This window comes from Muntiacus reevesi, chromosome 3 (genome assembly GCF_963930625.1).
Source record: "Muntiacus reevesi chromosome 3, mMunRee1.1, whole genome shotgun sequence".
In the NCBI taxonomy this organism is placed as follows: Eukaryota; Metazoa; Chordata; class Mammalia; order Artiodactyla; family Cervidae; genus Muntiacus; species Muntiacus reevesi.
The window spans coordinates 3,267,209-3,288,244 of NC_089251.1; the positions used below are offsets into that span (position 1 = coordinate 3,267,209).

The 21,036-nt window shown below is 58.3% G+C and overlaps 1 protein-coding gene across 1 annotated transcript; it reads left to right on the forward strand.

Annotated features, from left to right (window-relative positions):
* The first annotated feature begins 1,164 nt into the window (after nt 1-1,164).
* UBAC1 (UBA domain containing 1) lies at nt 1,165-20,554 on the forward strand. Its single transcript, XM_065928151.1, has 10 exons — nt 1,165-1,491; nt 5,651-5,771; nt 6,502-6,575; nt 9,805-9,912; nt 10,864-10,966; nt 11,246-11,354; nt 12,074-12,284; nt 15,257-15,343; nt 15,911-16,049; nt 19,991-20,554. Exons 1-10 carry the CDS (start codon nt 1,354-1,356, stop codon nt 20,104-20,106), a joined length of 1,206 nt encoding a protein of 401 aa, XP_065784223.1. The 5' UTR covers nt 1,165-1,353; the 3' UTR covers nt 20,107-20,554.
* The last annotated feature ends 482 nt before the right edge of the window (nt 20,555-21,036 follow it).

Below are 21,036 nucleotides of genomic sequence, written 5' to 3' on the forward strand. Positions count from 1 at the left end.
AGGAATTCACACACGAGCAGAATGGTCACAGGGGAAAACAACCTGTGTATAAAACGGAAGAGATGCCGGGACCACCTCCCCATTTAGATCACCAGCGTCTGAGAATAGGGATGGTGTTGGATTCATCTCTGCTCAGCAAAGGTCCTTGAATGGATGAGATGGGAGCATGCAGTTTAGTCACCTGGTCCAGGTCTAGCCCGAAATGCAGAGTACATATTGATATCTGTCACCCCCACAGAAATGAGTGTACTGAGTCCACTGGTCATGTTTCTTCCCTGTGGCGCTCACGTGCCCGTCTGAGGCCACCTCTATGGCTCTGCAGCCTGAGTGCTGGGCCCCACCCCCGAGTCCCTGACGGGCACACAGGAGTAGGGCAGGAGAAACTGCACTTCTAACAAGCTCCCAGGTGCTGCTGGTCTAGGAACCACACACAGAGACTCTGCTTTAGTGCAATGCGGTCCTAAAGAAACACGACAGCAGCCACATAGACAACCTAAAATCTAGCAGCCATAGCTTCAAAAAGTAAAAAGAAACAGTGCCAACATATTTCACAAAATCCATTCTATTATTCCAACACGTAGTCAATATATACGGCTTTCCTTGTGGCTCAGCTGGTAAAGAATCCGCCTGCAATGCGGGAGACCTGGGTTCGATCCCTGGGTTGGGAAGATCCCCTGGAGAAGGGAACGGCTGCCCGTACCAGTATTCTGGCCTGGAGAATCCCATGGACCCTATAGTCCATGGGGTCGCAAGGAGTCGGACACAACTGAGCGACTTTCACCGACTCACTGTCAATATATAAACATTGTTGAGGTATTTTTCGTGCTCTTTTCCTGCCAACTCTTTAAGATTCAGTGTGCATTTTACACTGAGACCCATCTCAAAACGGACTCATAAACGCACGGCTCCCGCGTGGCCGGCGGCCCCCGACAGCACAGCGCAGGCAGGTGCGGGATAAAGGAAGTGGCCCAGAGAACTACAACTCCCGGAGCGCTCGGGGCGCTGCCAGTGACGCACTTCCGGCGCGGCGGCGGCGGCGACGGCGAGGCAGCCGCAGGAGAACCACATCTCCCGGCGTGCTCCGGGTCACGTCCTGTGACACACTTCCGGCGCGGCGGCGACAGCGCGCCCCCGGTGGCTCGGCGGCGGGGCTAGGGCGACCGCTCGGGCTGGCGGGCGGTGGGGCGAGTGGCGGGCGGCCTGCCGACGGGAGAGCCGGGGGCGGGGCGGCGGCGGCCAGCGAGGGAGCGCGCGGGCGGCCTGGCCCCGCCCCCGGCCCGCCCGCCCCGGTGACCTTCAGGGCCCGGGCGGCGGGCGCAGATCCCAGGCCCTGGCGAAGGCGGCGGCAGCGAGATGTTCGTGCAGGAGGAGAAGATCTTTGCGGGCAAGGTGCTGCGGCTGCACGTCTGCGCGTCCGACGGCGCCGAGTGGCTGGAGGAGGCGACCGAGGGCACCTCGGTGGAGAAGCTCAAGGAGCGCTGCCTCAAGCACGTAAGGCCGGCCGCGGCTCCAGGCCTCCCCCTTTCTCCCGCCGCCCCCGACGCCCGCTGGACGCTGGGGCTCCGGACCGGGCGCTTTATCCTCTCCCTTCTATCTAACTCCGCCCAAGACAGCCCGGGAGGCCGGGGCGCGTCGGGGAGGCGGCCTAGGAGAGGCGAAGTCGCCACCGGAACGGGGCCTCCTGCGGTCCCAGCGCTTGCTGTCCATCCGCGCTTGCTGTCGCGGCGAGGTTCCCGGAGCTGGGAGTTAGTGCCCAAGAAGGTAGAGAGAGACCCGCCGGGAGAAGCGCCTTCCCCTGACCTTGCAGAGCCGGCTGCTTGGAGCCGTTTCCTGGAGCTGTCATGGGGGCCGGCGCCTGGCTCTGACCACTGGTGCGACCCCGCACCTCCTCACCTTGGCTGGAATCACTTAAAATAGTGTGGCTTGGCCGAACTGATTCATGCACCCCTTGCTATCCTCGGCCTTTACGTGGCTTACGTGGGCAAGTCGGGGAGAGGGCCATTTTTTAAAGTTTGTTCACGTGAAGCACCCCATGTAGGTTCCTCAGAGTGCTAGTCTTTGTCTCTTTAAGCTTCTTGACTGTAAGGCAGGCCAAGACATCTGTCCGTGTGACTCAGGCTGCCTCAGGAAACTCTATCCTTTTCACGGTCTAGTTTCTCCATGTCAGAATTTAGGACAAAGGAGGCCAGAGCGTCTTAGTGCGCGTTTCACGTAAAAAGTGTGCCTGTGTGCCATTGACTCACGCGTTTGTTCTGGCCCACCAAGAGTCTAGCCCTGGCTCTTTTAATGTGGTCTCCAAGGACAGACTTCCAGCTGTTGTTCTAGTGGCTCCTGCCAAATGCTGTCGGGTCCTTTTGGGAGTATGGTTCTGTGGAGTTGTCGCAAGCAGGCCAGAGAGCATTCTGGTTGCCAGCGTCCCCTTCCGGAAAACCTTGGATGTGAATAGTGTCTTGGTCTCACGTCACGGAGGAGGGGGCTTTGGGCTCACACACTTGGGCAGCTATGTTTTGGCCGTTTCTCCTTCTGATGCAATGACGGGTGATTTCATTATCTAAAAACCACCACGACAGCACTCAGCGGGAAGGCTGGGAGCCCCTTGAGTGTCCAGACCACTGGAGCGAGGCTTGCTGCTTGCCCAGTGCAAACCTCTGAGATGCTGTGTCCACCCAGTCAGCATAGGAGCCCCCTGAGGGCTGGATTGTCTTCACACACCCAGGGCTAGACTCTTAATGGCCCAGAACAAACATGTGGGTTAATGGCATACAGATACACGACTGAGATACTGTGGGTTCAGTTCCAGAGCACCACAACAAAGCAACTGTCACCACAAAGCTATTGCCCGAATTTTTTGTTTCCCAGCATATAAAAGTTGTGTTTACACAATACTCTGTTAAGTGTGCAATGGCATTATATCTGGAAAAAACAATGTATATACCTTAATTAAAAAATAAAGCCACTGGAAAAATGGTGCCAGTGGACTTGCTGGACACACGTTTGCCACAGACCTTCAGTTTGTGAAAAGCCCGGTATCCGGGAAGCAAAATAAAGCCAGGGCACAATCAAACAAGGCCTGCCTGTAAATGGAACCAGACTGGCAGTCAAGAGAGCTGCGCGGCGGGGTGGCCTGTCACCTGTTGAGTCAGGCTGGGGGACGTCAGCCCGTACATCGGTGTGGCACTTAGTTTAACTCACCAATGGGAAGAATTGGCATAACCATCAAAACGTTATGTTCTGGAGAGAAAACGAAGCGAGAACTCCTAGATTCACGGAGGCTTGCTGAGGATTTCAGGAGCACCTGGGGTTAATGAGGGAGCCAGTTTCGTTAGGCTAACTATTCACATCATGTTGCCTATGTTTTTATTCCAGTCGGTACTGAGGCGTATCATTTGGGATGTTTTTGGGCATTATCCTGCTTTGAACAGAGATCTTATTCCACCCTGCAGATTTTATTCCGGGCCGAGGCGAGTGGCGGGCGAGCAGCAGGGGACTTCCACAACCAAAAACCCAGCATACATTCTGGGACTCAGAGCTGAGCTGTCAGGAAGACCTCACACCTCTGTGCCTGTGCCATCCTGGGGGCGGAGTTCGCGGCCTTTTGAGCCCGTCAGGCGGCATTTCCAGTTAGGAAACAGGGTTCTCAAGTTGTGTGCTTGACCGTCACCCCGGAAACCCGTGCACCAAGCTTAGATCATGGTGTCACCGCTCCACTCCAGCTCCTCCTGCCTGGCTCCCTGCCCCTGCATGCCTGAGTTGGGGTTCTCTTTCCCTGCCTCTTGCTCCTCTGCCCGGAGTGGACACTGTGGGTTTCCTCCCACCACAGGACCCCTTGGAGTTTTACTGTTTTTTAAATACTTTTTATTATGCACATGCATTTTAAATGAATAAAGTGGCTTTGTTTGGGTTTATTATCATAACTCTTACAGAAATGAATTGCCACTGTGGCCTTTTCCTTCTTGGTTTTATATCGATTGGGACCACTGTGGTGATCTCTAGCCCAAGCTTAGATCACGGGGCAAAGTAAATTATCTCGTTTAACTGGAGGGTCACGATTTTAAGAAAGTTACGTGACACCCCTGTGACGTGGTGGGTGTTTTCTGTGTGGTAAGCTTGCCGGCACGTAGCCTGCTAGCAGGGCTGGTAGCACTTCTTAGATCACACCAAGGCGCGTCTTCACATGACACTGATGTCAAGAGGAGGAAAAGGCCATCTCCAGTCCTCCGGGAGGAAGTGGGCTCTCTGGGGTCCAGCCCTGGGCTCTGGGCCGGCTTTTCCACCGCCAGGGCCCAGCTTGCTCCAGTGCCCCTGCTGAGAACAAAGGAAAGAGAGGAATAAGCAGGCGCATTGTGGATGACTCACGCTTGTGTTCTGCTCCTGGCGCCTGCTGACAGGCTGCAGGGTGCAGTTTTTTTCAGGAGCCAGTATGCGGATTGTTTTGGAAAATTGTGTTTCATAGACTGCATCCTGAACTTGGCACACCAGCTAGCCTGCAGATTTTAGAATTAGAAGAAGCACACCCAGTTTCTGGGAGCAGAGCCATCATGAGATTCCAGGGAGGGGTGTCTCTGTCATACACGGTCAGAGCGTGTCTTACTATTGGCCGGTTTCCACCTTTGTCCCTGCCAGCCCCCCACCCTGGCTTGTGTGCATCGGTAGCCCTGAAGCCGTCGTGACCCCTCTTTCCTGTTTGATTGCTGAAAACTCTAGTTGCTCTTCAAACCCCAGTCTTGAGAGGTGAAGGGCAGGCTTGGCTTCTCCCTCGGGGTGAGCAGTTACGTGTCTGGGGTGTCTGATGGCAGAGGGAGGTGGAAAGGTGGCCCCTCTGAGCTGAGAAGGATCATGAGGACCCTGGGGCTGGCACATCCTCCGTGTTGGGGCAGCCTTGACTTCAGCACGTCTGTCCCTCCCCATTGTGTGTTCTGGGGTTTCTGGGCTGCCGATCAGTAACACAACCACGTGCCAGGTAACCCCCTTCCGGCTGCCAGGTGAGCCCTGCCAGCCACATGTGCGGCTCGCCTTGGGGCCCCTGTGGCCATCGCCTGGCGGGCTGGGGACTGGGCCGAGGCCGTCCTGTCTCCTCGGGGTCTTGTGGGTGTTTACAGGGTCAGGCCCCTGTGGCCTGCTCCCCAGGGACCAGCTTCTCTCAGCCGTGTCACTGGGCTCCGCCGACTACCCTGGTGGACGATGGGGAGCAAGATTCCCACGAGGAGGTATCCTGCTTGGGAAATGCTGGAATGTTTACCGGCCTCCACAGCAAGCCGGGCGCTGACCACGCCCCAGATCACATTTCAATCTTTAGGTTTTGGGGAGACAGCAGACCTGCTATTTGCATCTTTAAATCACCCTCCAGATCTTTCCCGATTAAGGAGGCAGTTTGGGTAGCCACTTGTGGCCAGCAGGGCGTTCTGTGTCCGAGCCATGAGCCTGCTGAGGAGCACTTGGGAGCCCAGTGGCCAGGTCGGTGCCCTCGGGACTAGGGGCTACGGCGTCTCCACCGTTGCCAGGGTTCTCTGGTTTCATCTCGGCTTTAACTCTTAGTAAGAAAACCAGTAAGTTCTTGGCGTGGCTCGGGGCATCAGGTCTGGTGTTATCAGTATCATGATCGATTTATCCTCTATCTTGACATCGTTTTATGGTTTTTTCTGTTTCCTAGTGTGCGCCTGGGAGCTTAGAAGACCCCAAGAGTGTGACCCATCACAAATTAATACACGCTGCGTCTGAGAGGGTGCTGAGTGATGCCAAGACCCTCCTGGAGGAGCATGTCCAGGACGAGGGTAAGGGGGCGAGGGGACGGCACCTTCAGCGTGGCCCCTGTCCCGAGCGGGCTGAGCAGGGAGACCCAGCAGCCGCAGGGTTTTGTTCTCCTTTGTTGAAACCAAGTGTGCGCCCTGGAATCTAAGAGCAGCAGCCTTCTGGAGAAGCCAGACATGAACTCTGTTCCTCATGCTGTTTCCACGCAGGGTCCCCAGAGCTGCTGTGGGCTTTACTTAGGGGACGGGAAAGCACAGCTCTGGGTCGCTCTAGACGTCTTGGAAGACGCGCTTAACATGCACGCCCATCGAGTCACTCTGAATCTCCAGCGTGGAGGCGCTTGCGGAGAAAAGTTGGGCTTTCTGTGTCATTCAAAGCACGATTTTATTTGTGAGATTCCCTTACGTAGCCTGTTTTGGAAAGACTAGAATATTATTTGATGTCTGGTTGTCACGGGCACAGTTAGCCGGGCGCTGACCACACCCCGGGTGCCTTAGCATTGAGGGTTAAGACCAGATGCTCCGACCTCCCAGACTTCAGAACAGAGCACACCGGTCCCCTCTGGTCCCCTCAGCCAGCGTCTTGCCGGGCCGGAGCCTGCAGGGGAGCAGGGGCAGAGTGGGCTTCTGTGGACCCTCGTGGGGGAGGTGCCCAGAGGGAAGCCCTGCTTCTCGGCCCTGGGGTCCCCCTGGTGCGCTCCGTGCTGCATCCTGGGTGTGAGGTGGTAACCAGCTCGCCGCACTGTTCCCCCAGATGTCATACTCTTGATCAGAAAGCGTGCTCCGGCCCCCCTCCCCAAGATGGCTGAAGTCTCCGCAGAAGAAAAGGTGAGTTTCAGAGTTTGGAACTGAAGATCTCTGTCGGGGGAGACTCGAAAGAGACTTCTGAGGCTGGCTGTGGGTCTTGCTGGTCCCGTGGTCACGGGCTTTCATCACGGCCAGGCAGCCTGCTGACTGACGCCTTGCCTCGTGGTGGGTCCAGTGGCCAGCTCCACTTTCGGGCCATGGAGAGGAGTGTGCTGCCTGTTTTCCGGGTCGGGTTTAATCTCGAGCCCCCGTCCCTTCTCTTATTTCCTGACCGAAGAAGGTCAGGAAGTCGCTAAAGACCACCCACAACACACGGAGGGCAGGAGCAGAGCAGGGCGCCAGCCTGCGCGCAGTCGGTTCCCGGTGAGGCCGGGGCCACCTGTCCCGTCTGGCCCTCGCGGGACCGGCTGCTGCAGCCTTGGAGCTGGCACTCGCCTGAGACCCCCCTTCCCGGTGCGGGCGCCCCGGGAGAACTGTGCCCAAGCTCCACGTGTTGTGGCCACCCCAGAGCCTCGCTCCTCAGAAAGCCTGGTCCCGGAGGCTCCCCTGTGCGCTGGGAGGTGTATTCTATCCACAGGCCGGCTGCCTGCCGTGCCTGGGGCGAGCGCCAGCCTTTGCTTAGCGCGGGGGGTAGAGTGTCCTACTCAATGCTTCTAAATGCTCAGGAGAGCGTTCACCGCAGAGCAGGCAGGCCAGCCTCTCTGGGCTGGGCCCTGGGCCTGTGGCGGGCCGAGCTCTTTCGGGGCCTCCTGGGTGACAGCCGCGGGAGGAGGCTCTGCTTATCTGCAGCCACACCTGCCCGGGTGTGGGCAGGCCGCTCGCCCGGCTCACTGGGCCCCGGAGTCAGCCTGCTTCCCAGAACCGCGGGGCGGATCCGGCTCTCAGGTTACTGTTTTGGTCGCTGGCAACTCCGTGAGCCTCGGTGACTGGGTCGAGGCCGGCGCCCTTCACCCCCACGGCTCTGCGTGACTTGCCAGGCCGTGACCCGCACCTTCTGCCTGTGTGTATCTGTCAGATGAAGTGTTGTAGAAACGATCACGCCAGTTTTTGTGAATAACCTGTTTTTAAAGTCAAAGTAGTCCGTGCGTTTACAAAGTCAGTGATGCTCCAGATGTTGTAGGTCAGCAGGCGCTTCTCCCTCCTGAGTCACGCGCTCGGGAGGCGAGTGCTCCGCATTCCTTTGACCCCGTCCTCAGCGATTCTCCTCCTGGGTTCTGAGCAACACCCCGGGTTGGTATTTCTTGGATCCTCAACTTTAGACTCTGTTGGCTGCTCCTTGGTGATCTGGGCTCCTCCCCCGCGCCCCGCCCCCGGCTCCTCTGAATCTTGGTCAGACATTCAGAGTCCCTGTTGTTGTTCTCGCATCGGTGTCGCTCTCTGCCCTGAGCAGTTTGCTAAAGGCGAGCCCTCCTTTTTTTGCGCACAGGTTTGTTTTTCCCGGAGCCAGTAATTGCTTGCTCGTTTTTTCTCTGTGTAGGCTTACCACTCATTTTTTTAGATTCTGCACCCAAACTGACATACCTGTCTGAAACCAGGGTCACAAGTGTGAGGCCATTTGCTGGCGCCCGCTCCGGGAGCTAGCCCTCAGCTCCTCCGGCCTGTCTATCTGCGTCAGCCGTGCCGCACGGGGCTGCCCACCTCCCTCTATGCGGCTCCTGCTGCGTCTCCCGTGTGCACGGGCCTGCCGGCGCGGAACAGCCCCATTAGCACAAGGGTTGCCGGGTCTGTGCCAGGCAGGCCCAGCTGGCCCTGTGCTCAGAAGTTGAAATCAGGTCTGCCTTCCTCTTGGGAGCCTCTGCTTCTGGCTTTTTCGGGTGTTTGGCAGAATCCCGTTCCGGCCCTTTGAAGAGCTGGGGTCCCATTTTCCTGCTGGCCGTGAGCCAGGACCGCCCTCCACTCCCAGAGGCCACCTCCTTCCAGGCCTGCAGTCCCCGCATCTTCAGAGCAGCCAGCGGGGAGCTCATGCGTTAGATCCCTCTTGCTTTAATCTCGATGAACCGGTGCACCCCGCCCGTCCTGTTTACGGACTCGCCTGATTAGGTCCCCCCCCTGCCCCGTCGCAGGGCCCTGTCCTCCAGAGTGTGCCCCGTGATGTGACCTGGCCCCAGGCTCAGCCCACCCACTCACAGGCCCTGGGTCGGGGAGCCGGGAGTGCAGGAGCGGGCAGCCGGGAGTGCAGGAGCGGGGTCTTGGGGCCGTCGTGCCCTTGTGCTTGCTAGAGGCAAACGTCTTGTTCTCCTGGGTGGGGTGGGGCCAGACTCGCGCCAGCATCTCTGAGAGGCGGGGCCTGGAGGCCCTGTGTGCAGCCGTCAGTGGCTGCTGAGGGAGCGCGCGTGCTCGATGGGGCCTTCGCCCGGGTCCCCAGGGTGTCCCCAGGGTGGCGCTGGGAGCCGGGCAGCCCCGCCCTCCTTCCTCCGTGCCTGGTCTCTGCTCCTCCGGGACTCCTCGCACGTGGACCCTGGAGATTCTGGAAGTTCTCTGGGTACTTGTTGGTACCCCCCCTCGCTTTCTCTCTCTGGGACCCCCGTGGTGTGGGACCCGCCTTCTGAGAGAGGTTTACAGTTGCCAATCAGATGCTTGTTCTGCCATGACTGGCACAGCGTCCTCTGCGCTCCTGCCTCTGAGCGCCGTGCGGCCTCGCTCTCTGCTTTCCAGGCCCTTCCTTCTCTTCCCTGCGTGTGTCTCTCCTCACCCTCTTTCCCCACTCCTGTCTCTGTCATGCTCCTTGCAGACTTTCTTCATGTCCCTGTCAGGGGCGCTGGGAGCTCACTGGCCACTGGTGGGTGGTGCCCCCCGCCCGCACGTGGCTTCTCCTGCCCAACATCCCAGGAGCCAAGTGGAGTGGGGCTGGACCTGCTGTCCAGGGTCAGCGTGGTGCCTCTCCTGCTGGGCTTCTCGGCTCGGGGCTTCTTGGGCTGCGTCCAGGGATTCTTCATGGTCTCTCTGTGGTCTGCCCGCCCGCCCAGCCATCGCCCCCGTGTGACGGTCATTCTGTGGCCATGGGAGGCCGTGTCTATCTCCCCAGCCCTGTGCCACCGTGCTCCGGGGCCAGCAGGCCACAACTGTCCAGCGTTCTGTCCCTGAGGCCATGCACAGAACCGTCCAGAAGCCTCCCTGCTGGTCAGGGGCGTGTAGCTTCAGCTCCCGGGACTCGCGCGCTCCCTGGTTAGAGCTGTTTGTTCAGAGACCAGTCTTACCTCTGGCCGCTCTTAGAGTCACGTCTGATCTTCTGATTCCTCTCCTGTGTTAGAAGAAACAAGAGCAGAAAGCCCCGGACAGAGATGCTATCTTCCGAGCCACCGCCAGCCTGCCCTCCCACAACATGGATCGGGCCGTGGTGCAGACCAGCGCGAGGGACGTGAGTGCCCGCGGGGGCTGTGGCCACAGGGGGCCGAGGAAACCTCACAAGAGCGCTTGGGAAGCGGGGCATAGGGGGCGCAGGAGCTCTGTGCTCTGTATTGGAGCTTTTTGTGGGCAAATAAACTTCCATGGATGGAGGAGCCTGGTGGGCTACAGTCCATGGGGTTGCAAAGAGTGGGACACGACTGAGCGACTTCACTTTCACTTTCACTAACTCTAGATAAGAGGTTTAAAAAGACATTGAAAGGCAGGGCCAATAGGATTAGATACTATGGGGGAATGTGAGTTTTGTCCTGAGTTTGGCAAAACCTTTTAGACAGAAGTCAGACTTTTGCTTATTTTGGATCGGAAGGTTCTGAGCTAAAGCAGAGCATTTCCAGTGCTCCCGAGCCAGAGCTGGGCCAGGATTCCGGGCAAGACACTGCGGGTCAGGCTGCAGGCTCTGCCACGAGCTGGTCAGTTCAGGAACACGCCTCTGAGGGTCTCCTCCAGAGAGCTCTGTGTTGGCCAGGGCATAGGAACCCGGGCACATCTCTCTCTTGTTGGCCAGCACGAGAGTGTGTCTCTCATGGTGGCCGAGCCTCACTGTCAGGGAGACAGGCAATTGGGAGGGGGGTTTCTGATGACATTCCCAGCAGCCCCCACCCCCACCCCATTGAGAAGAACTGGCTGCAGTGAAAGCTAGAGGCCCACATCAGTGGAACCTGTAGAATCCCCCTGTTTTGTTCAGTGAAGCCTATGCTTTCAGCTTGCTTAGTGGCCAACAGGCCAGATGCCTCCCCTGGGCTGGAGCTAAGCAACGAAGCCTCTCCTGCCCGCCCTGCTGAGAGCCCTGTTTCTCTCCTCGGTTGTCTGGACGTGCTTTGACTCATAGGCTCGGGGTTTCAGGACAGGGGCTGTTGTTTCAGACCCAGGCAGCTTCGTTGAGCACCTTGTGCTTTCACCGCAGTTCCAGACGGAGCTCCGGAGAATCCTGGTGTCTCTCATCGAGGTAGCTCAGAAGTTGCTGGCGCTGAACCCGGATGCTGTGGAATTATTTAAGAAGGCAAACGGTAGGGGCAGGCCCCGGGCGGAGGCCCACCCTCGGCCGTCATTGTTCACGCTGCCCACGGAAGGGTCAGTAGATGGGGGCTTGGTGGACCTCTCACACCGTCACCCGTGTCTACACGGTGAGAGCTGACGGATCTGTCTCAGGTTTTCTGAGGTGTAAGAGGTTAGCCACAAGCGTCTGGTGCTCAGGCGGGGCGCTGGGCCTGCGGGGGGCTCGGGGAAGAACCCCTCATGTGGCCGGGCACGGCCCGAGCCCTCACGGAGCCGTGTCTGGCCCACAGCCATGCTGGACGAGGATGAGGACGAGCGTGTGGATGAGGCGGCCCTGCGGCAGCTCACAGAGATGGGCTTCCCGGAGACCAGGGCAGCCAAGGCCCTGCGGCTGAACCAGTACGTCTGGGCCCCTGCTGCGGGCAACACCCTTCCGCCCCGGGCCCCGGGCCCCGTGACCGAGTCGCCTCCAGTGTGAGTGTTGGTAGAGGACTTGGGCGCGTGTTCCGGAGTCACAGCACTGGCCGCCTCCAGGTCTTAGAGGGCGGTGTGCGGCGGACCCGCTTACTGGGAGTGTGGCACGTGATGGTGGCCGTGCACTTCACCGGGCTGTCGTCTTCCAGGAACTCGGATCACAGCCTTGCCCGGCAGGGCTGAGGAGGACCCTGGCATGTGGGTGGTGGCATCCTGGGAGTCTCCTGCAGTTTCCTGTTATTAGTTACTTGCCCTTCGGCATGTTTAGATCTGAAATAAATCATCTGTAACCGAGGGGTGGTCAGCGGGCTGTGTTCTTTTTGCTTTGGATCCCAGCTCTTGCGGGCAACTCCTGGGTTTGGCGCCTGTGGCTTTCTGCACATGGGCGTCTGTTCCGGCCATGCCTCATGGCAGGTTAGGGCAGGGCCGGGGCTTCAGCCACGCTGCATTAGATCCTCATACAGGACTCGGCAGCTTGTGCTGGGGAAGCCACGAAGTCGGAGAGGCTTTTCTCGGGGACGCAATGGCTCGGTTCCCTGGCCTGAGGTGGTGCTCAGGGGCCATCTTACGTGGGAGCACGTCGGTGCTCGGGGGCCATCTTACCTGGGAGCACGTCGGTGCTCAGAGGCTGTTTTACCTTGCAGCATGTCGGTGCCCCAGGCCATGGAGTGGCTCATCGAGCACGCGGAGGACCCCACCATCGACACACCGCTCCCAGGCCCAGCCTCGCAGGGAGAGGCAGGCGCCGAGGCCACCCCTGCTGCTGGGACCAGTGAGGAGGAAGAGGCCAGAGACGAGCTGACGGAGATCTTCAAGAAGATCCGGAGGAAAAGGGAGTTCCGTCCGGACGCCCGGGTGCGTGTTGACAGGCAGTGGGGAGGGGGGTCTAACAGGTGGAGGGCTGGTCCTCCCGAGGCGAGTCCTGCGGGGGAAGCCGTGACCCCCAGGCCAGGCCACTGGCCCTGCAGGGAGCGAGGCTGGGAGGGCTCTGGACAGACTTGAGTCTGGAGTCTCCAGTTTGAAGTTTGTAAGTGTCCTCGAGCCATGGGGTCAGGGACCCTGTCCAGAGACCGAAGGGGCACCCACCAGCCGCATGGGCCGCCTTGTGAGCAGGAGGCTGGTCCGGCGGGTCAGTGCAGCATCAGGGGGATTCAAGGGCCCGGGTCCCAAGGCCTCTGGCTGTACTCGGCCCCTGACCTGAGCGTCCGTCTTTACGGCCACCTCTTCACCGTCACCTTGTATTTGATACTTTTACATTTCCACGTTCTTTTTCACTGTTTTCTTTTTCATTAGGTTTAATTTTAATTGAATCTTTTTGGATGTCTTTGATACCGTGAGTGTGTTCTGTTTGCTTTCAGATCATAGCTCTGTCAGCTCCAGGCGTTAGGGCTCCGATTTTTCATATCCTCCTGATTTTGCTTGTGGCCCCAGTTTCTCGGGGCCTGATGCCTCATCCGTGGGCTTATGTTCGTGGGGTGCCCTCTGCAACCAATTCAGAGCCTGCATCTGCGGGGTTGAGCGGGGCCTCGGACAGGGGCTGGCTCTCGTGTTCATCAGCAGGGCTCGTGGGCTGTGCGGAGCGTCCCCACGGGGCCGGGGTGGATGTCTTCCACTGCCCCTCTCTGTGGGGATGCAGGCCCTGCGCAGGGTCCTGAGGTCCAGCTCCAGCTTCCCCCCGGCATGGCCCCCAGGCCTGCGTCCTGTTCGTGACGCTGGGCCCAGCCCCCGTCCCCTGGGTGCACCCTCTGAAGGCCAGGCTGTTGTCGCGATGTTTCTGTTCCTGTGGGATTTTCCCTTGAGTTGAGCTCCTCGTGCAGAAGCACCTGGGTTACTTTAGTCCAGCGTTTCTTGGTCCTGAAGGAAGTGTGTCTCTTCCTCTTAGTTTCTCAGGAGTCCAGTCGGTTGGCTCTGGACCCTATTCGGGAAGGGCAGCCTCTCCCCGGGCGGGCCCCGTGCTCTGCTGTTGGGCTGCACGCCTTCCCAGGGTGGGGGGGCCCATGGGGCCCCGTGAGGCCCTGACGGTCGCTCACGGTCTTGGTCACCACCTTAAAGGCCTTTCCTTCTCTAGGTTGTCCTTCTTAACCATCTTGTCACTCCTTTTCCCACAAGGGTGTTGAGGCTTGAAGGGCCGGGGTCTGTGATCCTGAACCAGTCGGGGAGAGTCCGGTAAGGACAAGACGTTAGCTCGAATCCTGGGGAGAGCAGGTTGGAGAGCAAGGCTTGGACCCGAGACAGACCTTCAGCTACCTCTGCTCCCCGACCCTGGCCACGGACAGGGCAGTGACTGTGCAGAGCCTGCGGCGCGGGGGCCTCCCTGGAGGGCTGGGAAGAAGGGCGTGGGGAGCATCTGGAATCCCCTGCAGCAGTCCTGGGGCCGAGACAGAAGTAGGAGAGAGGGCGGTTTATGGTGACACTTCATGGAAAAGGCCCTCCTGCCCTTGGGTTTCAGAGTGGACTCCAGGTGATTTTATGTGACGTGGATATCAAGCACTGCGGGGGGCTGTGCCCGAGGCATGCGCTGACGGGCCGGAGGTGGGGAATGGCCCAGGGGAGCAGAGGGAGGGGGCCCTGGGCAGAAGGGACTGACCTGAGCGCTCACTGTGCACAGTCCGGCTCCAGATAAACCCTGCCCCCGATGGTCCTCGCAGGCGCCTGCTGCCTCAGTGGAGTTCTTTGAAGCCATCCAGATGGACTGCGGGGTGAATGGGGTGAGGCCCGTGAAGCCAGAGCATGCCGGGGCCACACGAGTGTCCACACGCAGACGGGGGCCGGTGGCGGGAAGCCAGCCGACACCGGGGGGAGTCGGGGGCTTCGAGGGCAGGGTCTGACCTCCGAGAGTTAGGAGAAGCCCCTGCAACTTTGATGAAGCCGCTACCTTTCTGTGGTAGTGTTAAGGTGTGTCAAAGGTTACACGCTGGAAGTCAAGGATAAAGGGAAGGAAGTGTTACGTGATTTTTGTTCTAAAAATGTACCACCACCCCCAGACACAGAGCACTGGGTCACTGTTTGCTCCAGAAACCAACATATGTTTAACTTACAGCTTCAATCTTGTTGAATAATCATTTAGGATTAATTTTAAGGTTATCTTTTTTCAAAGATAAAGTGTGAAGAAAATCTCTTCCGGTTTCAGAAATCAGTGACGTTTTCGCCTCCACTCGAATGGGCACGGCCAACGTGCCTCCTCTGACCGGCTCCTCCCGCTTGGCCCCCCTGGAGGGCGCCGTGCGAGGTGGTGGGGACGGGCCCGCTCTTGGCAGTCGCGGGGACACGTGGCAGGACCTGGGTGGGACAGCGAGCCGCCAGGGGAGAGCCTCCAGTTCCGCCGCTGTCGTTCAGAAAGCCAGCAAGTGTCTCGGTGAAGCCATAGGGAAACAGTCTTGAAATAGAAAACCTGGTGGTTTTTTTTTCAGTGTATTTTTTAGGATGCATGTATCTTTGGTGGCGCTGGGTCTTCGTTGCTGCGCAGGGGCCTTCTCCAGTTGCGGGGTGCAGGGGCCGCTCCGGCCTCGGTGCTCGGCCACTCGCTGCGGTGGCGTCTTGTCGTGGCGCGCCGGCTCTGGGGCACGTGGGCTTCAGCAGCTGCAGCTCCCAGGCCCCAGGACGCTGCAGGCTCGATAATTGTGGGTGGCACATGGGCTTAGTTGCCCCAGAGCATGTGGGATCTTCCCAGACCAGGGATCGAAGTGGCGTCTCCTGTACTGCAAGGCGGATTCTTAACCACCGGATCCCCCAGAGAAGCCCCGTGGTGGTGTTTCTTTAAAGACACCCCCTGCCAGGATGCCACCGGGCCCGCGAGCACGGCGCTGAGCCTGTGGCCTCCCCTGCAGGCTGTCATTTCCCTGATGGAGATGGGCTTTGACGAGAAGGAAGTGATCGACGCCCTCAGAGTGAACAACAACCAGCAGAATGCCGCCGTGAGTGCCGCCTGCGGCCTGGGCACCCCGGGTGTGGGCTCCTTCCCGCGAGGGCGGCTCCTTTGCTTCTGAGCAACAGTGGGGTCGGTGGTTGAAGCCGTGTTCAGAGTTTAAAGCACTGAGAAAATCTGGGCTTTGCCACTTAGAGAAAGGTACGTGTTCTGCGGGTGAGTGTGACGCTCGTGTATCGTGTTACACTGACACCCTGTGGACACGTGCCCACTGCTGACGGAGGGCCCAGGGAGGGGCTGGGGGTGACACTGGGCCCCTTGGGGAGCAGACTCAGCCCGGCCCACGCGGCCCAGGAAGGCAAGGTGGGCCTGGGCTTCAGCCGTTCCTGGGCCAGGTCACGCCCTGGCCGCTTCCCGTGCCAGGGTGCTGCTGTGCACTCGGGCTGCAGTCGCAGCCGTGCCCTGAGCTGCGGCGCCCGTGTCTGCTGGGACAGCCGGGCCGGGCTGGGCCTGCTGTCAGGGCCCCTGGCTGTCGGGGCAGCCCTGGAGCCCCCGCCGTGGCGTCGAGGTTGGCGGGGGACCATAGGCGCCGACCTTGCCCCTCTGGTGTTCGCAGTGCGAATGGCTGCTCGGCGACCGCAAGCCCTCTCCCGAGGAGCTGGACAAGGGCATCGACCCCGAGAGCCCCCTGTTTCAGGCCATCCTGGACAACCCCGTGGTGCAGCTGGGCCTGACCAACCCGAAAACCTTACTAGGTACGTGCCTCGCTCCCCGCCCGCCACTCAGATGTCCCTGGGCGATACCGCAGCCGCCCCTGCAGGGTTCTGGTGGCTGGGGCCGGGTCACTGCGGGGCCCCAGAGGCTGGGGCCTGCCCGGCTGTGACAGCCTCCTGTGCGTGACTCCGTTCCAGCTCGGGAAACCAGCTCCAGCAGGTGATCCGGTCAGGAGAGTGTAGACAGCACCCAGCAGGTCGGGGCCACGCCCAGAGGAGGCTTGTGGCTCTTAGTCTGTGAAGGGTTGCCTTGGCGCTTGTTTTGCCTGTGAGATGTGAGATGATGCACAAGAGCGTATATGATCTGTGTTACTTTAAAGAGTGATGGTAAAATTAGTAACCATATTCCTGCCGTTCATCTCGAAAAAACTCTTTTTAAAAAACATAGCGCACCTCAGGCCCCCTAGAGTCGCTGGGTGCCCCCAGCCCCCGCTGCGGTTGACCCTCCCCAACCCCGAGCAGGGGCTTCCTCAGCGACGTCGGTGGGGGCGTCTGTGTCCTCAGACCACTCAGTCGCCCCTCTGTGTTCTGGGCCGACCCCCGGGACTGACTCCCTGGAGGGCCACGCGGTGCGGCACCGCAGGCCAGGGCCACGGCCGACCCTGCCGCGCGGCTGCCCGACGCCCGCGGCTTCCGGCCGGTGGAGCTGCTCTGGGCGCTCCCGTGCCTCGTCCTCAGGAGAGGGTTCCCCCAGGGCTCCGTGCCTTGGGCCGGGTGGCAGGGCCCTGGGCGTGGGCATGTTGAGCCTGCCAGCCAGAAAGGAAGCCCCGCCCACAGCAGCTTAGGGCCCCCGCTGCCAGCTGCTGGGAGCAGCCGCCCAGGCGGACACAGGGCTTTTACATGCTTGGCCGTCTCCTCAGTCTCTGAAGGACAGCCTCTTCCAGAAGTTTCAGCCCCTCCTAGGACGCCCCCCGCCCCTCTTTTCTGGCTCTTTCCGCTACTGGATTGCCGTCTTACCGCTCAGAACCTCCTTCGTGCCTGCCGCACACTGACCCTTTCTCAGGTATTTAAATCTCCAGGATCCCCTGTCAGTTTCTGCCTTCTCTGTTGATCACTGTGATGAATGAACAGACGTCCCGTATCTTAACGCAGCGGAACTTGTCTGTTTCATTTATGACCTGCATCTTTAAACAAAGCTCTCTGATTCCAAGCTTGAGAAGACCTGCACCTGTTTCTTGTTTTAGTAGTTTTAAATTTTCTTGTTTTAAAGTCTGTGATCTACCTGGAAGAGTGAGTGGCATAAAGCAGGGAGTTTTCCTCTTTGTGCCCAATTCCAGACGTGAGTGATGTGCCGTGTGGTGAGTTTATTTACTCTCTTTGTGCCAGTCCTTTCCACACTGGAAGCATCTTCCGACCTTCCTCCCCAGAGACCTCAGGAGGTCCCCTGTGCCGCCCGGGGTCTGTCCAAGGCCTTTCCTAAAAGCCTTGCTTGCAGAGCTTGACCGTCGAGTGTGTGATTTGCTGATTTGCTCTAAGCTTTTTTTTTTTGAAGACATAGTTGGTCAGATTAAGTAAGTTCCCCTTTTCTCTCTAGTTAGATGCTAAGATTTTTCAATTGTGAGTGGGAGGTCAGCTTCCTGGATGACTTCGCTATCGAGATTATCGTGTGGTTTTACGTCCGCTGTATCGAGTGTTTCTTGCATTTCTAAAACAGACCACCCACAGGGACTGCCACCCGGTCTACAGGCCCTGGGTCAGTGACCTGGACGGGATGCGCAGTGGACCAGGGTCCTCCCCGTCAGACCCCAGGGGCCTGCAGGAGACAGCGTCCCACGGTGAGGTCGCCCCTGCAGCTACGCACTTCCCTCAAGGCATTTCTGGTAGGATATTTAATGACCTTTATCTCTTTAGATGAAGCAAAATATGCACTATAGAACATTTGGAAAACACAGGGAAGCTTGAGGAAGCAGAAGGCACCACCCACCCCCTGCAGCTGGTAGGTTTCCCTCTGGTGTCTGATGAGGTCTGGAGCAGACGCAGCCTCACCACAGGGCAGCTTTCTGGTGCATCATTTCTCATCACATTTGATGCATTTCCCCTTTTAAAAATGAGATTGTAGCAGTTCAGGTATTTCCTTCTATGGATGTGTCATATCATTTAACAAATACATTAAGTTTGTTAATTTATGTTAATAATATGACTTAGAGACTAAAACGAAACAACTGCCGCACTAACAGTCCCCCGTTTGCGATCATAGAACCATCTGCCTCTCAGCCAGCCGTGCAGCCTTTGCGCGTGACTTTCTAAAGTGGAGCACTTCAGACATCACCTCTGAAGGACGTTTAGCTCTTTTTTTGTTGTTGTTTAGTCGCTAAGTCGTGTCTGACTCTTGCGACCCCATGGACTCTATAGCCCGCCAGGCTCCTCTGTCCGTGGGAGTTCCCAGGCAGGAATACTTGAGTGGGTTGCCGTTTCCTTCTCTAGGAACCTTTAGCTCTGATATTCCATAAAACAATGGAAACATCCTGAATTAAGAAAGAAGACAAAAATTCTAAAAATAAATTTCAATCACCTTGCTTTTGTAGTTCAGTAAAACATTTTTTCTCATAAAAAAATAAACGGTGTCCCATTTTGTTGCTTTTGATCTTCCACCTGCAATAAACTGTGTCTGGACCCGCTTCTTTGGGTGCAGCTCTGACTGCCTAAGGACAGGCAGCTGGAAGGCAAACGAGCAAGTCCACGAATGTGGACGTGTAAGCTCTTGGTGACATCTTGGCAACTGACGGGGCTTTCGGGTGAGATCCACCCCTCCACCCGCCGCCCCGGGCGGGGACCCAGCGGCTCTGTCTGTCCCTGTGGACACTTTTCTCCTGGCCTCTGCACGTCCGTCGCTCTGTTTTAGCTGCCTTGTTGTTCTTAGAGCTCTGTCAGCAGCTCTTTGCACGTCAGGGACTCCTTGGTCACCTGCCACACTTCTCATCTCTAATAACGCACGAGATGTGCGGCAGAAAGTCATTCCTCGGATAAATCTTTCCCTCTGTGGTTTTCATATTTAGGGCTTTTTCCATCTTTCTGTGCAGCTGTGTCCTCCTTCTGGAGTTGATTTTGCCGCTTGCTGGGAGGAACGGGGGCGTGGGCTTCCTCACCTCACGAAACCCACTTTATGTTTTGTTCTCCTGGATGCCGAGTCATCTTTCCGGGTTCTCTTTCTGAAATTTCAGTTAGGAGGGCCTGGTGACTCTTCAGGGCTGGGAGGGTCATCAGGTTGTAAACACAACAAGGTCAGGCCTTCCCACGGAGCCCAGGGCTCGGGCCCCCGTGACCCTGTGCAGCCGTGAGCCCCTCTCACGGACACGGTTTGACGCTGACTGACAGGAGGAGGTCTGGCGTAAAGTCGTCCTTCCCAGGTCCTAGGGCAACCATCCACCCTGCGCTTGGTTGCTCTCCACCGAGTTGGCCATCGTGTATCTGGACTGGAGAGCTTTTTTGCTAAGAGGCACCTTTGTTTGGTGAGGGGTTGCTTTATAAAAGCGTTTAAAAATTCAACATTTTCATTTCAGAGAACTGCTCATTTTTAATGCGCTGTTTTTTTTTTTTTTAAGTCATTTCCTGAAGATTGAGCAGTTTGATTTTTCCAGTTAGATATTATTAAGCTGGCAACATCATCCTTACATAAGTCTTCTCTGTCAGGGTGGGCCTGGAAGTGGAGTCACTGAGTCACGGGCTGTCACTATTTTAAGATTCCTAGTAGCTGTTGCCACGTTGCTTTCCGGAGTCCCTGCACCAGGGAACGTGGGCGTGTCGCCCCGCCCCACCCACAGTGACCACGCCGCCTTCCGTGTCAGCAGATGAGATGCGCGGGGCGGGGGTCTGGTGGGGTTCCCAGTTCCCGCTCACCTGGAAGCTGCTGGGAGGAGAGCTCCCACCACTGCGTGTTGGGCATGTTGGGCGCGGTCCCCCAGCAGCTCTGCATCTCCCCACAGCGTTTGAAGACATGCTCGAGAACCCGCTGAACAGCACTCAGTGGATGAACGACCCAGAGACGGGCCCAGTCATGCTGCAGATCTCCAGAATCTTCCAGACCCTGAACCGCGCGTAGGCCGCGCACTCCAGCCGCCAGACCCGGAGGGCCTCTTCTTCCCAGCCCAGGGGGTGGGGAGAGCGTGCAGACCCCAGGGTGCCCCTGGGCTGGGGGAGAGGAGCAGGTGGGCCGGAGGGGACCCTGCCCTTGGTGTCGGGCGCCGGGGCCGCACTCCTGCTGGGATCTTCCTGCTGAAAAACCTCAGGCAGCAGCGTGCTCGGTCGCGCCTCCAGCCTCCGACAGTGTTTACAGACAAGGCCGTCACCCCGGGAAGGGGTCGCCTCCCTCCAGCGTCCCCCTGGGCTCTTGAACCGCTACTTGAATTGACCGTAGGCGCTGCTTGTAGAGTCCACTTGTTATTTGAAACAAGGCATGTTTCAATCCAAAGTGTTATCGTCAAAGGTACTAACTTGAGTAGAAGAATTCACGGATGACTTCTCTTTAATAAATAAATTCCCCTTTTCCAGCTCTGTGTCTGGGTCTGGTTTCAGCCAGGGAGGAGGGGCAGGCGTCCTGGTGATGCTCTTGTTCCCGCCGAGACGCCGAGACCGCGCCCACTGCTTCCCCGAGGGCGCTCGGCCGGCTACCTGCACGCTTCCTTGGCTGGATCTCATGTTTTTCTTGGGGTTGAAGGACTGCGTGTCCTTGTCTCTCAGGTGGGAGCTGAGCGCCAGAGTTGATTTGCTTTGCCTGTCTCTGGCTTCTTTTTTAAAGTATGTGAACACTCTGTGTTTTCCAATGAGAAACTGACCAGCCACGCCATCTGGGGGCTGGCCTGGTGCACGCAGTGTGGACGTGTGAGGGTGCGAGTGGGCCTCACGCCTCAGGGCGTCTTCTTTCCTGGCAGGTGTTCAAGGGGGCCCCTTAATAAGAGATGCGTGCAGGGATCAGGGCCTCTTTTCAGACCCCCGTGCACTGCCGGAGCCACCAGCCCGTGTGCTTTGGTTG